Genomic DNA, 13,790 nt, shown 5'->3' on the forward strand with positions numbered 1-13,790 from the left:
TTTTTAACCCCTTAAGGTCAAAGCCAATTTTCGTTTTTGCGCTTTTGCTTATTCCATTTTAAGTCAACAGCGCTTGCATTTTTTCACCTAGAGACGTATATGAGCGCTTATTTTTTGCGAAACCAATTGTACTTTGTAATGACAGGCATTATTTTTCCATAACATATGCTGCGAAACCGGAAAAAAATCATTTGCGCTGTCAAATTGAAAAAAAAACTAATTTGTTTTGATTTCGGGGAGTTTTGCATTTACGCCGTTCGTCCCATGGTAAAACTGACTTGTTATGCATGTTCCTCAAGTCGTTATGATTACTATGATATTTAACATGTATAACTTATATTGTATCGGATGGCCTGTAAAAAATTCAAACCGTTGTTAACAAATATACGTTCCTTAAAATCGCTCCATTCCCAGGCTTATAGCGCTTTTATCCTTTGGTCTATGGGGCTGTGTGAGGTGTCATTTTTTGCGCAATGATGCGTTCTTTCTATCGGTACCTTGATTGCGCATATATGACTTTTTGATCACTTTTTATTACATTTTTTCTGGATTTGATGCGACCAAAAATGCGCAATTTTGCACTTTGGAATTTTTTTGCGCTGACGCCGTTTACCGTGCGAGATCAGGAATGTGATTAATTAATAGTTCGGGCGATTACGTGTGTGGCATACTAAATATGTTTATTTATTTGTTTATTTATTAATTTATATTTATAAAATGGGAAAAGGGGGGTGATTTGGACTTTTATTAGGGGAGGGGATTTTTTATTAATAAAAACACTTTTTTACATGGACTGTAAAAGCCCCCCCTGGGGGGCTTCTATATAGACAGCACTGATCTCTCATAGAGATCAATGCTGTGTATATACACAGCAAAGATCCATGAGATCGGTCATAGATTACTATGGCCTGCTGCAGGCCATAGCAATCTATTGCCGAGCCGGGATCAGCGTCATTCCGACGCTGAGACCCGGGCCGGCCAGAAGAACGGATCTCCCCCCCGTGATCGCATCGCGGGGGGGAGATCCGACCCACTAGACACCAGGGATAGTGTGCATAAAGCACTTCAATGCAGCTGTCAGGTTTGACAGCTGCATTGAAGTGCTTAGTTAGCCGGCGCGGCAACGGGACCCACGCCGGCTAACAGAGGCACTGCCCGGCTGCACTTGTCAGCCGGGATCAGCGCCGTTCAGAGCGGGGTCCCGGCGGGACCCCGCTCTGAACACCCCCCGCGGCACCATGACGTATCAGATACGTCATGGGTCGCTAAGGGGTTAAACACTATACATTACCTATCCATGTTGCAGGTCTTCTCCTGCACTCCTTCTTCCTCCCAGCTGCGGCGGTTCTGGCCAGTGATTGGCTGAGCGGTCTGTCAGCTCAGACAGGCCGCACAGAAGCTGCTGCTTCGCGCGGGACCGGGAGGAAGAAAAAGCGCAGGAGAAGATCTGCAACATGCTTAGCTAATGTATGATGCTGGTGAAATCGCCGGTTGTCGGCTGCACACACCACTTTTCCATGCAAATATGTGCATTCGGTGCCCGATGATTTTAGGCTTGAACCTAAATAAATGATCAACCGATGACACAATCATCGGCTGATTGTTGTCTCTATTCCATGGAGCGATAATTATCATTCCTTGGAATAGGGCCCTAATTGTGAATAGATTGGTACCCCTGACCCACCTGAGAGATTTAGTGTGTTTTTTATAACTTTAAATTTCACACAGAAATATGCTATTGATGCCTTAGCCAGAATGTGCAAAGTTGTTTTTAAAGGGAATCTGTCACTAGGTTTATGCCGCTCTAAATGAGAGCAGCATAAACTAGTGAAATGCTGAACAGATCGGTGTATTACTTGCATCATTCTGTTCAGCCATTCTAATATACAGGTGAATAGGATTCTTGCCACAACCCTCCTTCCACCCTCCAGCTGCTGATTGACAGTTGACTGCCTGTGCACAGCATAGATAGATAACTGCCAATCAGCGGCTGGTGGGCGGAGTTTTCTCCTTCTTGTGAATAATGAGGACTACTAGGCTCACACACATAATGGAGAGGACTACAGTACTTATTGTCCATGTTATTCAGGATCTCTAAATCAGCTGCACAGAACAATGTAAGTGATACATCATTCTGTTCAGTTTCTCTCTCTCTAGTTTATGCTACCCTTAGATAGGACAGCATCAACCTGCTGACAGAGTCTCTTTAATGACAGTACCCATTTAAGTCACACGGCAGGGCTCAGAAATGGAGGAGCACCATTTTGCATATTTAGCTCAGATTTTGATTGCACTGTTATAGTCATTATACGAATTTGCAGTGCCCAACCAGCATTTACTGGATTTCATGTAGAGAGAACTAGATTGCCACCAATTAATGACAAAGGCTAAATGGATAGATTTTTTTTTACAGCAAGTGAGCCAATAATTCTTTCTTTGTAATTTCCATGGAGATAAGCAACATTTAATGCTTTTCTTAAAACCCACAAAGGTGTATATCGTACACAAAGACAAGCCAATATGTTAATAAAATTCATAAAGAATTCATGGTTAATTTACCATCATACATGTGAGACATGGTGGGTTTCATAGCTACCCTCAGATGATCCTAACCAAAGCAAAGATATACACATTAACATAAAAAAACAAAAGAGGAAAAACCACTCATTAGACTTATTGCCACCACTTATGATAAGAGTCCCTGAAGTGAGAAAAATATCACACCGATTTTAGTCTACAATATATTGTAGGCAGATCCAGATGTAACAGAGGTACTCTATGAATACTTCCCACACAACCCCTTTAACGACAGAGCCAGTTTTCATTTTTGTGCTTTAGTTTTTTCCTGCTCGTGTTTAAAAGGCCACTGCGCTTGCATATTTTCCGCTACAGACCCACATGAGCCTTTATTTTTTGCAACACCAATTTTTCTATAAAATATGCTGCAAAACCAGAAATAAATTATATGTGCAGTGAAATTGGAAGAAAAGGTGCAATTCCTTTTATTTTGACGGGTTTTGTGTTTTGATTGTTCGCCCTATGGTAAAACTGACATGTTATCTATGTTCCTCAGTCAGTACGATTACAACAATATGTAACTTGCATGTTTTTAAAATTGCTTTCTTTCGGTACCTTGTTTGGGTATATGTGACTTTTTGATCACTTTTTATTAAATTTTTTCTGGATTTGATGTAAACAAAAATGCGCACTTTGGCTGGTTTTTGCCCTTACGTAGTTTACCGTACAAGATCAGGAATGTGATAATTTAGTTCAAGCGATTATGCACGCGGTGATACCAAATATGTTTTTTTTTTTTTTTTTTTTTTTTATAAAATTGGAAAAGGGGAGTGATTTGAACTTTTATTAGGGGAGGGGATTCTTTATTAATAAAAAAAAACTTTTTTTATTTTTATTTTACATACAGTAATTAGAAGCCCCCTGGGGGACATCTATATACACAGCACTGATCTCCCATTGAGATCAATGCTGTGTATATAATAGAGCAATGATCCATCAGATCAGTGTTCTATTATACTGGTCTACTGCAGACCAGATACACTGATTGCCAAGCCAGATCTAGCATCATTCCGACGCTGAGCCCCAACTCATCGCATCGCGGGGGGAGATCCCCCACTAGACACCAGGGAGAGGGGGCACAGATACTATTTAAATGCAGAGCCCTCTCTGTTTACCCTTAACGGCTGCATGAGGGGAGTCTTTTGTACAAAATGCAGTCTGCTTTCTATGGAGAATGCAGAAAACAAAAACTAGTGGCTTCAACTGGCACTCCTGACCGTTGGTCAAGACATATAAGGCTGTATCCAGCAACTTTTTATCATACTATCAGGACAATGCATTTCAAAGGATCTCTATTGCCTTCTTCATTAGGTTTCTTTGCTGAAGAAGGCAATCGAGATCCTTCATGCTGTGTCAAGATCTTACCTTGATTTACCTGAGAATTCTGTTATGGAATCCGCAGCATGTATGCCAACTCTGTATAGGGGAAATGTACTATATGTATTTAAGTAAAATGAGCACCGCAAGGTTTTGAATGGGGTATTTTATAACTGGGGATTAAGAGCTAGACATGGGTATTCTTACTGCCAGTGAGCTAGTTGCAAGTACAGTTGTACCCCTGTTCTTAACCACAATCAGGTCTGGTAAGCTGTTTGAGAGCCGATCATTTATTTCCCATGCAACATCCACCAATAGCTAACTGTTGTGCCTGTATGTTTCATTGAAAAATGTACAATTTCATCACTACAGTGCACACACATGGACCCTTATTCTTTATAGCGCAGGTGTATGGTGTCAGCTGGAGGAGCTAGCTGATACCAACAATACAGTAGAGGGGAGGAATGGAGGGGAAGACTCAAGCCAGTGGCAAATAGGGAACACAGTTTAGCTACACAGTGATGCCAAAAGCACCTGCACTATGTGGTTTTTTACTTCAAAACTGATTGCCTAAAACATGTTTGAAAACCGAGCAAGAGTTCTGAAACTTTTCTTGAAAATATTGTTAGAGCACCAATATGTTCAAGTTCAGAGGAATGAGAAACGAGGCACCACTGTACTTGAGAATACAAATATAGATTTAGGAAAGACAATAAGGAAGTAAAGGGACTTTGTAAAGTGGTGTTTAAGCGATATCCTTTATATTGCTAACCCCTAATCTCCCAGAAGAGCTAAACAAAAAAAGTTCCAGCCAGTTCAGTATTTGTGCACTTTTCCTTTCCGCCATCAGTCAGGGTCTTTGTACATGCACACCACCATAAAAACTTTCCACATCAAATTATAAAACATATATTGCTAATTTGAATATTCAATCAGGCTTATATTTATGTTAAGAAAATATAATGCTTATTTCTTTCAGATGCAAACAGAAATACATTATGTCATGGATTCATCTGGCTAATAATTTTGCTAGCAGTAGGAATAAGCATTCTTCCTTCACTTCTTGCCAGTTTTATCACCAATATGTATGGTCATAACCGAGTACACCATGTAAGTATTACCTGCACAAATCAGACTAGACAAGATGTTAGGATGTAACGCTGAAAATGAATTATCTTTAAATATACTATAGGATTATGTAATTTTACTGTTAATAGAGTTGCGCAAACTAGTAACAGAAGCCATACATGCAGCATTTGATTAGCGGTGGCTGCTAAAGTTGGATGCAGCCCTAGGCAATCCTGGAAAGCATGAATACAGACTCCCTAGGGCTACATCCAACTTCAGCAGCCACCATTGATCAAATGCTGTTGTTAAAAGTTTGTTTAACTAAAAAGCCAAATTCACATGTTCTGTAGTTGATTTCAATGGGGCTGTGTTCATCCTCTTTTAGTTTTACGGATCTGCAATATGCAAAAATAGCATCCGCTAAATTTCATATATGGGTAAAGTAGGTAAGCACATGAAAAATACGCAAAAACACACACACAAAAAAAAATGCAACAGCTCACTGCTAATGGCAGTACACAGACCCAATACAGACATGAGAATTGCCAAAAACAGACCCCCCCCCCAAACTACAGAAGAAAGTCTCCATAAAAATATACCATTTGCACATTGAGTCTGAAGTGATTTTAGGTTAAAGGGTCATTCCCTATGACATTCTGTTCTCAATACCATGTGGTTGAGTTGAAGCATCTTCTAATTTAATGCTTAATGTGAGGTGGAAGTAGTCTGTTATTAGAGGTCCGTAAGTAAAAAAAATTTAAATAAATAAAGACTCGAGATTTTTTTTGCAGAGATACCTTTACCCAATCCATCCGCAATTGGAAGGTGGGTTTTTCTAGAAAAATATAGAGGATATGTGCATTGGATGCTAATCAGGTTTGTTTTTCTAGTAGCTGCTGAGATGTGAAAGAGTTGGTGTGTATGTTTATGAGGGGGGATTTGTATGAGTTTTATGTAGTTGACCAAAGGGAGCCTAGGCAGGTTGCAAGGGAAATGTGTGGGGGACATGTGATGGCAAAGTGAATTCTCTGCCAGAAAGATTTAATTTGGGGGCAAAAAGAACATTATATTTTAATAGGTCAGGCAATTCTGCATGCAGCAATACCAAATACACTGCTGAAAAAAAGGGAACACTCAAATAACACATCCTAGATCTGAATGAATGAAATATTATCATTGAATACTTTGTTCTGTACAAAGTTGAATGTGCTGACAACAAAATCACACAAAGATCATCAATGGAAATCACATTTATTAACCAATGGAGGCCTTAATTTGGAGTCACACAAAAAAATTAAGTGGAAGAACAGACTACAGGTTAATTTTAATATAATGTCCTTAAAACAAGTCAAAATGAGGATCAGTATTGTCAGTGACCCCCACATGCCTCCACATCCACTAAAGCATCCGCCAACTCCTGGACACTCTGTGGTCCAACGTGGCGTTGGTGGATGGAGTGAGACATGATGTCCCAGATGTGCTCAATCAGATTCAGGTCTGGGAAACAGGCGGGCCAGTCCATAGCTTTAATGCCTTCATCTTGCAGGAACACTCGATCCACTTAAGGTCTAGCATTGTCCTGCATTAGAAGAAATCCAAGACCATGCGCACCAACATATGGTCTCACAAGGGGTCTGAGGACTTCATCTCGGTACCTAATGGCAGTCAGTGTACTCTGGTGAGCACTTGGAGGGCTTTGCGACTCTCCAAAGAAATGCCACCTAACACCATTAACCCCTTAACGACAGAGGGCTTCTAGTATATGAAATAAATAAATAAATAAATAGTGTTATTATTGATAAAAAAAAAACCTCCCCTAGTAAAAGTTTGAATCCCCCTCCTTTTCCCATGTTATAAATAAAAATAAATAAACATGTTTGGTATCGCGCGTGCGTAATTGCCCAAATTATTAATTTATTTAATTTCTAACCTTGCACGGTAAACAGCGTAAGCGTAACAAAATCCCAAAGTGGAAAATTGTGCATTTTTGGTCGCATCAAATCCAGAAAAATTGTAATAAAAAGCGATCTAGAAGTCGTTTATGCGCAATCAAGGTACCGATAGAAAGAACACATCATGGCGCAAAAAATGACACAGCCCCATAGACCAAAGGATAAAAGCGCTATAAGCCTGGGAATAGAGCGATTTTAAGGAACATATTTATGTTAACAATGGTTAGAATTTTTTACAGGCCATCAGATAAAAGAAAAGTTACATGTTACATATCGTTGTAATCGTAACGACTTTAGGAACATATATTAACAAGTCAGTTTTAACCCAGGGAGAACGGCGTAAAAACAAATACCCCATAAATAAACAAAATGCGTTTTTTTGTTTTTTTTTTTGCAGTGTTTTTATGAAAAAAATTCAGCCTGTCATTGCAAAGTACAATTAGTGGTGTAAAAAATAAGGGCTCATGTGGGTTTCTAGGTGAAAAAATGCAACTGCTATGGCCTTTTAAGCACAAGGAGGAAAAAAACAGAAGTGCAAAAATCGAAATTGGCTCTGTCTTTAAGGGGTTAATGACCCACTGCCAAACCAGTCATGCTGAAGGATTTTGCAGGCAGCAGATCACTCTCCACAGCGTCTCCAGACTCTATCACATGTGCTCAATGTGAACCTGCTTTCATCTGTAAAGAGCACAGGGTTCCTGGTATCCTGGCCTCTCTTTTGGTAGAGCCTTCAGTCTCTGGACACTACACTGACAGACACAGCAAACCTTCTTGCTTCTTGCCATCCAGGATGAGCTGCACTACCTGAGCCACTTGTGTGGGTTGTAAACTCCGTCTCATGCTACCACAAGTGTTAAAGCACCACCAACATTCAAAAGTGACCAAAACATCAGCCACAAAGCATAGGTACTGAGAAGTGGTCTGAGGTCCCCATCTGCAAAACCACTCCTTTTTGAGTTAGTCTTGCATGTGAAATTGTTTGTCAGTGTTGCTTCCTAATGCTACGTTTACACGGAGCGATAATTCGCCCAATCGATCCGATCGTTTAACGATTTTGAAGCAACAATTTGGTTTTTATAACGATCAGCGTTTAGAAGAATAAATTGTTAGAAAAATCGTAAGAAAAATCTTTTACATAGGGTGAATCTTTGAAAGACTGTTTACACGAAACGATCTGCAAATTTTTAGCGAACGATGAACGACGATTTGAGAACATGTTGAAAGATCAAAATGAATGATTTTCCGCTCATCGCTTGATCGTTTGCTATGTATACACGGAACGATTATCGCTCAAATGCAATCGTTATTGCGTGTATTCCGTGTAAACGCAGCATTAGTGGACATTTTGATTTCACAGAAGTCTGATTCACTTAGAGTTATATTGTGTTATTTAAGTGTTCCCTTTATTTTTTGAGCAGTGAATGTTTTTTTTTTTAATTTTGGTTTACATTTTTTTTACTTTAAAAATGGGAAAAGGAGGGTGATTTGGGTTGTGGGAGTTATCTTTTATATTTTTTTCAAACTTTTTTTTACTTAGATATTTACTTTTACACATTTGAAGTCCCCCTAGGGACTTTTTTTTTATAAGCATTAGATTGCTAATACTGGTCTATGCAATGCTATAGTGAGATCAGTGCTCAGACTGCCAGCTGTCTAGGGAGCAGGCTCAGCTTTTAAGGAAGGGAGGATAAACAAAAAGAGCAAAAAATGTGCCATCCTCAGAAATCTACACAGCTTTGATCTGGTCTAGATTTCCACCATGATCTCCGCCTGTTTTTAGGTGTAAAATGATGGTAAATTGGGCACAGGGGGAAAGTACACCCCCCCCCCTTCCCAGCCTTGCTGTTGACTCCCCTCCATCCACACATCAGGCAAGTGGAGCATAGATTATCAAAATGGTTTTCCTTTTTTGCTAGTCCACACCAAGGCAATAACTACTATATGGGTGCACAGAGGGGATCTATTTACTGTATGGCATCACAAAGGAGCCTACCTAATATATGGGGCACAAAGAGGGGGTTCTACTGTACGAGGACACTCTGTGGTCCAACGTGGCGTTGGTGGATGGAGTGAGACATGATGTCCCAGATGTGCTCAATCAGATTCAGGTCTGGGAAACAGGCGGGCCAGTCCATAGCTTTAATGCCTTCATCTTGCAGGAACACTCGATCCACTTAAGGTCTAGCATTGTCCTGCATTAGAATAAATCCAAGACCATCCGCACCAACATATAGTCTCACAAGGGGTCTGAGGACTTCATCTCGGTACCTAATGGCAGTCAGTGTACTCTGGGGAGCACATGGAGGGCTTTGCGACTCTCCAAAGAAATGCCACCTCACACCATTAACCCCTTAACGACAGAGGGCTTTTAGTATATGAAATAAATAAATAGTGTTATTATTGATAAAAAAAAAACCTCCCCTAGTAAAAGTTTGAATCCCCCTCCTTTTCCCATGTTATAAATAAAAATAAATAAACATGTTTGGTATCGGCGTGTGCGTAATTGCCCAAATTATTAATTTATTTAATTTCTAACCTTGCACGGTAAACAGCGTAAGCGTAACAAAATCCCAAAGTGGAAAATTGTGCATTTTTGGTCGCATCCTGGACCCAGACGGTGCCCAGATCTTTTACGATAACCTCCACATTGTTATGGTCACAATCAGTAACAGAAAAAGTGCTTGATGAACTACTATTATTACCGTGATTATTCAACTCATCTTCAGTCCGAAGCAAATAAGTCAACCGGTGTGTCTGTTAGGGTAGCTTCACACGTACCGACTCGCAGCGTTAATAATGCTCCAAATCGGCTAGGTCCTGGCAGATCACTTTCACTACATACACACAGCAGTCTGAAAAATACCATGAAATGTGATATGTTTATTAGAGATTTTGGAGAGTAAGATTATCTGACAAAACCAATTTAAAAGAAGAATCAAAAGAAAATTAAGATGTGGGTACAGGAACATTTGGGTACAGGCAAAAGACAAAGCTCCTTAGGAAAATGAGTCCTGTGAACTTTTGCTTGAGCACATGTTACAGCCACATAAAAAAGACAAAGAAAAACATAGGGTCATTAACCTTATTGAAAAAATGGACAACGCATTTCAGTGCTGTGCTTGAAGTTTTCAAGCTTAGACTTTTTTCAGGATACTCCTGAAAGAAGTGGTCTGCACCACCACAGTAGAAACAGAGCCCCTGAGTCCTACAAAGGGTTTTCTGTTCACTAGCAGAGGAGGCTCCAAGCTGCATAGGTTCCTTGACTACTGAAATGACTGGAGTAGAGTGATGACAGAAGGGGTTGTCATAAATCGTTGCACTGGTATTGAAGACCTCTCATGTTAGTTCTGTCTATAACAATCAAGCTTTACCACTATGTCATGGCCTCATCAAGTTTATGCTAAGCCACCAAGAGGTCTTTTATGGCGTCAGAAAGTCCTAGTTTGAACTGAAAATAAAGATCCAGGTCATTCCAACGGGATGGAAAGCATCACCGATTAAACGACGCACAATATTTGTCAATTGGTCTTTTATCCGGTCACAGAGTAAAAAGTGGAGTCTGCCCTCTTAGATTCGTTTTACATTAGACCCATCATGGGTAGGGAGAAGGCTCTCTGCAGAAGTAACTTATTAATCCCTAAACGTTGTGCCTCACTTCCTGAGGAACTTGGACTGAGGTGAAAAAAAATAACAGAGATCTCTTTCAGAAGACCATAAAGGCCTTTCTATCTCTGAAAATATTGTCTTGGACTTGGACAGGGGGTTCCAGGGGAATGGGTTGAACTGTTGCGGCAAACTGAAACTGTGAAGGTCTAGTGTTGCTGTCTCCTCCTGCACCAACAGTGTCAGGCCTTGCATCTGTTCTACTAGCACCATCATTGCGTTCCATGAGAAATAGCAGTATTTAGTCTGGCCTGTGATGATAAGGCTTGTACTGAACACAGCCCATTGTCCCTGCCTGCTTGAATGATCTGCCCTAAATAGAAGCCTCCAACTTGGCAATGTTCCCTATGCTGACTAGGAGCAAAATATAGAATGGTATACAGTCCAAGTCAATCAACCAGCCGGGTATGGATAAGCCACTATACTCTTAACACGGTAAGTCCAATAACAGCCCAGGGGTCAGTAAGGGCTGTGTATATTGTAAAGATGAGCTAAGCGAGTCTAGTGAAGCAGATTCACTGTGAATCGTGCTGCAATTGTCTTTGCGCAGTAAAGAGCATTTACAGTGATTCGTTTAACAAATTTGCTAAACATGGCGTCCAGACATGTTAGCTTACAGTGCTCTCTTTTGGCGGGAGCAAGGTATTATCCATAATTACTTGCTCCCCTCCAGTCAGCTGCAAACCCGACTGATGTCAGCAACACCCCCCACCCATCACCTTCTATATAAGGTGATTGGCTTCTTGGAGGTGGCCAGTCGGCTGTGTGTAGTGGAGAGTAGGTCACAGCAGGCAGTTAGAGCAGGGAGAGAAATACACAGAGATAGGGACAGAGAGGATAGGGGGTGGGTTGTGGGTGGTTTTCTGTGGGAGCAGTCAAGCCATTGTCCAGTAAACTAAGTAACTGGGTGGTTGTTCATTATACCAAGTGACTGGGTGCTGGGTGAGCTTAATAGGAAGTCAAAGTGAACAAAATGTCCATCTTAATAACTCATTTGCCAATGTCCACTGCTGTCCTGGGAGAAAACTAATATTATGCCCACTACGTCCACTACTGTCCATGATGGAGATTGAATGATTGACAGGCTGATTTACATTTCTAAAATAAATTGACGTTTTCCAATCTTTGACACTGTCACAGCAACAGCCTTTGAAAAAAATCGCTACTCTGTAATTGTCCCACTATTGTAGCTACTTTAGTTTGCCTGTTTAGATTTGTTTTAGATTCGTTTGTATGTGATTTGCGAATATTTGCAAACTTCGCAAAACAAATTTCCAAGTGATTCATCTTTAGTAAATTCCAAGGGTGTTGTTCGGCTGACATTCCTTCCTTTCTGCCATACGTTTTTGCTCTCTGACCCCTGGTTCTGCCCCCTGGCTTAATAAGTTACAGATAACTTCAGAACAATGAGTGGAAATCAATCTGTAGTATTCCTATACATACAAATCCACAAACTCAAAATCCCTGTGCAACAGGGACTGGATCTCTGTGATACCATCAGCGGGAAGGGAACTAGGAAGGTGAGTGTATGTTTTCTTTTTTTTTTTTCCAAATCTGTATTTTTATTTTTCAATAAAATTGCATTTACATAAGAAAATCTTTTATCCTTTTTTTTCTTACAGTAATAATAATAAGTGAAGTAAACAAGGGGGTAAACAATTTAACAGAGAATGTCATATCATTCAATTGACAGTCCACAAAATAGATAGGGCTACATAAAAGCGTCAATTAGTTATTAACGTTGGTACTGCAGAGTAATGGATATGAGCAAGGAGTTGCGACTCCTTATTGCTGAGTAGTTGTTGTGGGATTGGTTGCATTGTATTCTAGTAATAAGGGGATATCTAGTGTGAACCGTACACTTTGTTGGTTGGTTGTTGTGCGTTCTTGTTATATCTTCTGTCCCAGGACAGGTGTAAGGGATAATATATGTCCCATATTATCGTCAGTGTGCACTTTTTCAAGATTTATCTCCTTCTTTAGTACCAGATTGCGTAGTCATCTCGCATATCGTGAGATGAGCCCAGTGTGTGCACTTCAGATTTAAGGGGATTGAGCCAATAGGAGGGAGGGAGGGGGGGGATGTTTTCTTTTTTTTAATACCCACCTCCCTGAGCATATGCATAAAAACGATAACCCTCTCAAATTTGTTTATATTGTTTCAAGCATTATTTTAATCTTTAATCTGTGGGTATTTAGTTTGTTAATCAATGGAAATGTCCCCTAGTGGATAGATCAAATTTATAATTTTTGTGCTATTTGAGCTAATAGCAGACCTGTTCCCAAACCATGGTACAGGACATCTTCATATGGTATGAAATCCACTTAAAATAGTTATACTGTAACATTGTCAGAAACAAACTAGAAAAAGTAGCAAAACAACCTCTATACTTGTTGTGATTAATGGAATACATTTAAAAAAGTAAAGTGAAACTGTCTCAGTTGCCCCTAGCAACCAATCAGATTCTACCTTTCATTTTCCAAAGAGTCTGTGAGGAATGAAAGGTGGAATCTGATTGGTTGCTAGGGGCAACTGAGCCATTTTCACTTTACACCATGTTTGATAAACCTCCCCCTAAATTTATTTTTACAGTTAATGAAAAAAATTAACATTCTTTTTAGGAGAATCGTGTTCTTTTTTATACTTTCTCTACTAGAAGTCTCAAGATACTGTATGTTATTTGTCAATACTTAGATTATGGAACTGACTAACATACTTTTTTACTTACAGCGAAAATCCTATGGGACAAAAAGACAAACTGATGTTAATACAGTTGCAATGAGAACACCTTTCAAAAGAGGAAGTTTAAATCGCAGATCCAGCTATGCTTTTTCCCACAAAGAAGGTTATGCTGATCTTATTACAAAGGGAACAAGCCTACGCAGGTCTAAACCAAATGTTCCAGAGGTTCCTGGAAATGCCACCAAAGATGAATCAGACCATAATTCATAAAAAAGTCATATAAAATACCCTATCATTGTTTATGCTCCTTTCATATACTGTTCTGAACAAAGGGATTAGTTGTGCCTTTGGATCATTGCATCCTTTATGTGCATCAGTTACGATGCAAATATGTTTTTGCTTTGCTTAGAATAGCATGAGTAGCTAAAAATTTTTATTTTGTTTTAATTTTAGATACGGGCAATGTACTGAACACCTCTATAGTCTAATGACATGCTGTGCGTATGCATGCATCCCTAAGATCTGTAATT

The 13,790-nt window shown here is 39.8% G+C and overlaps 1 protein-coding gene across 1 annotated transcript in view; it reads left to right on the forward strand.

Annotated features, from left to right (window-relative positions):
- The window catches only part of ATP8B3 (ATPase phospholipid transporting 8B3), a 317,397-nt gene extending 303,867 nt beyond the window's left edge, over positions 1-13,530 (forward strand). Inside the window, exons 27-28 of the mRNA XM_069963518.1 lie at positions 4,874-5,004; positions 13,309-13,530. Of these exons, the coding sequence (XP_069819619.1) occupies positions 4,874-5,004; positions 13,309-13,530 (353 nt within the window). The remainder of the gene's footprint in view (positions 1-4,873; positions 5,005-13,308) is intronic.
- Positions 13,531-13,790: the final 260 nt, after the last annotated feature.

Source organism: Dendropsophus ebraccatus, chromosome 3, assembly GCF_027789765.1.
Source record: "Dendropsophus ebraccatus isolate aDenEbr1 chromosome 3, aDenEbr1.pat, whole genome shotgun sequence".
Classification (NCBI taxonomy): Eukaryota; Metazoa; Chordata; class Amphibia; order Anura; family Hylidae; genus Dendropsophus; species Dendropsophus ebraccatus.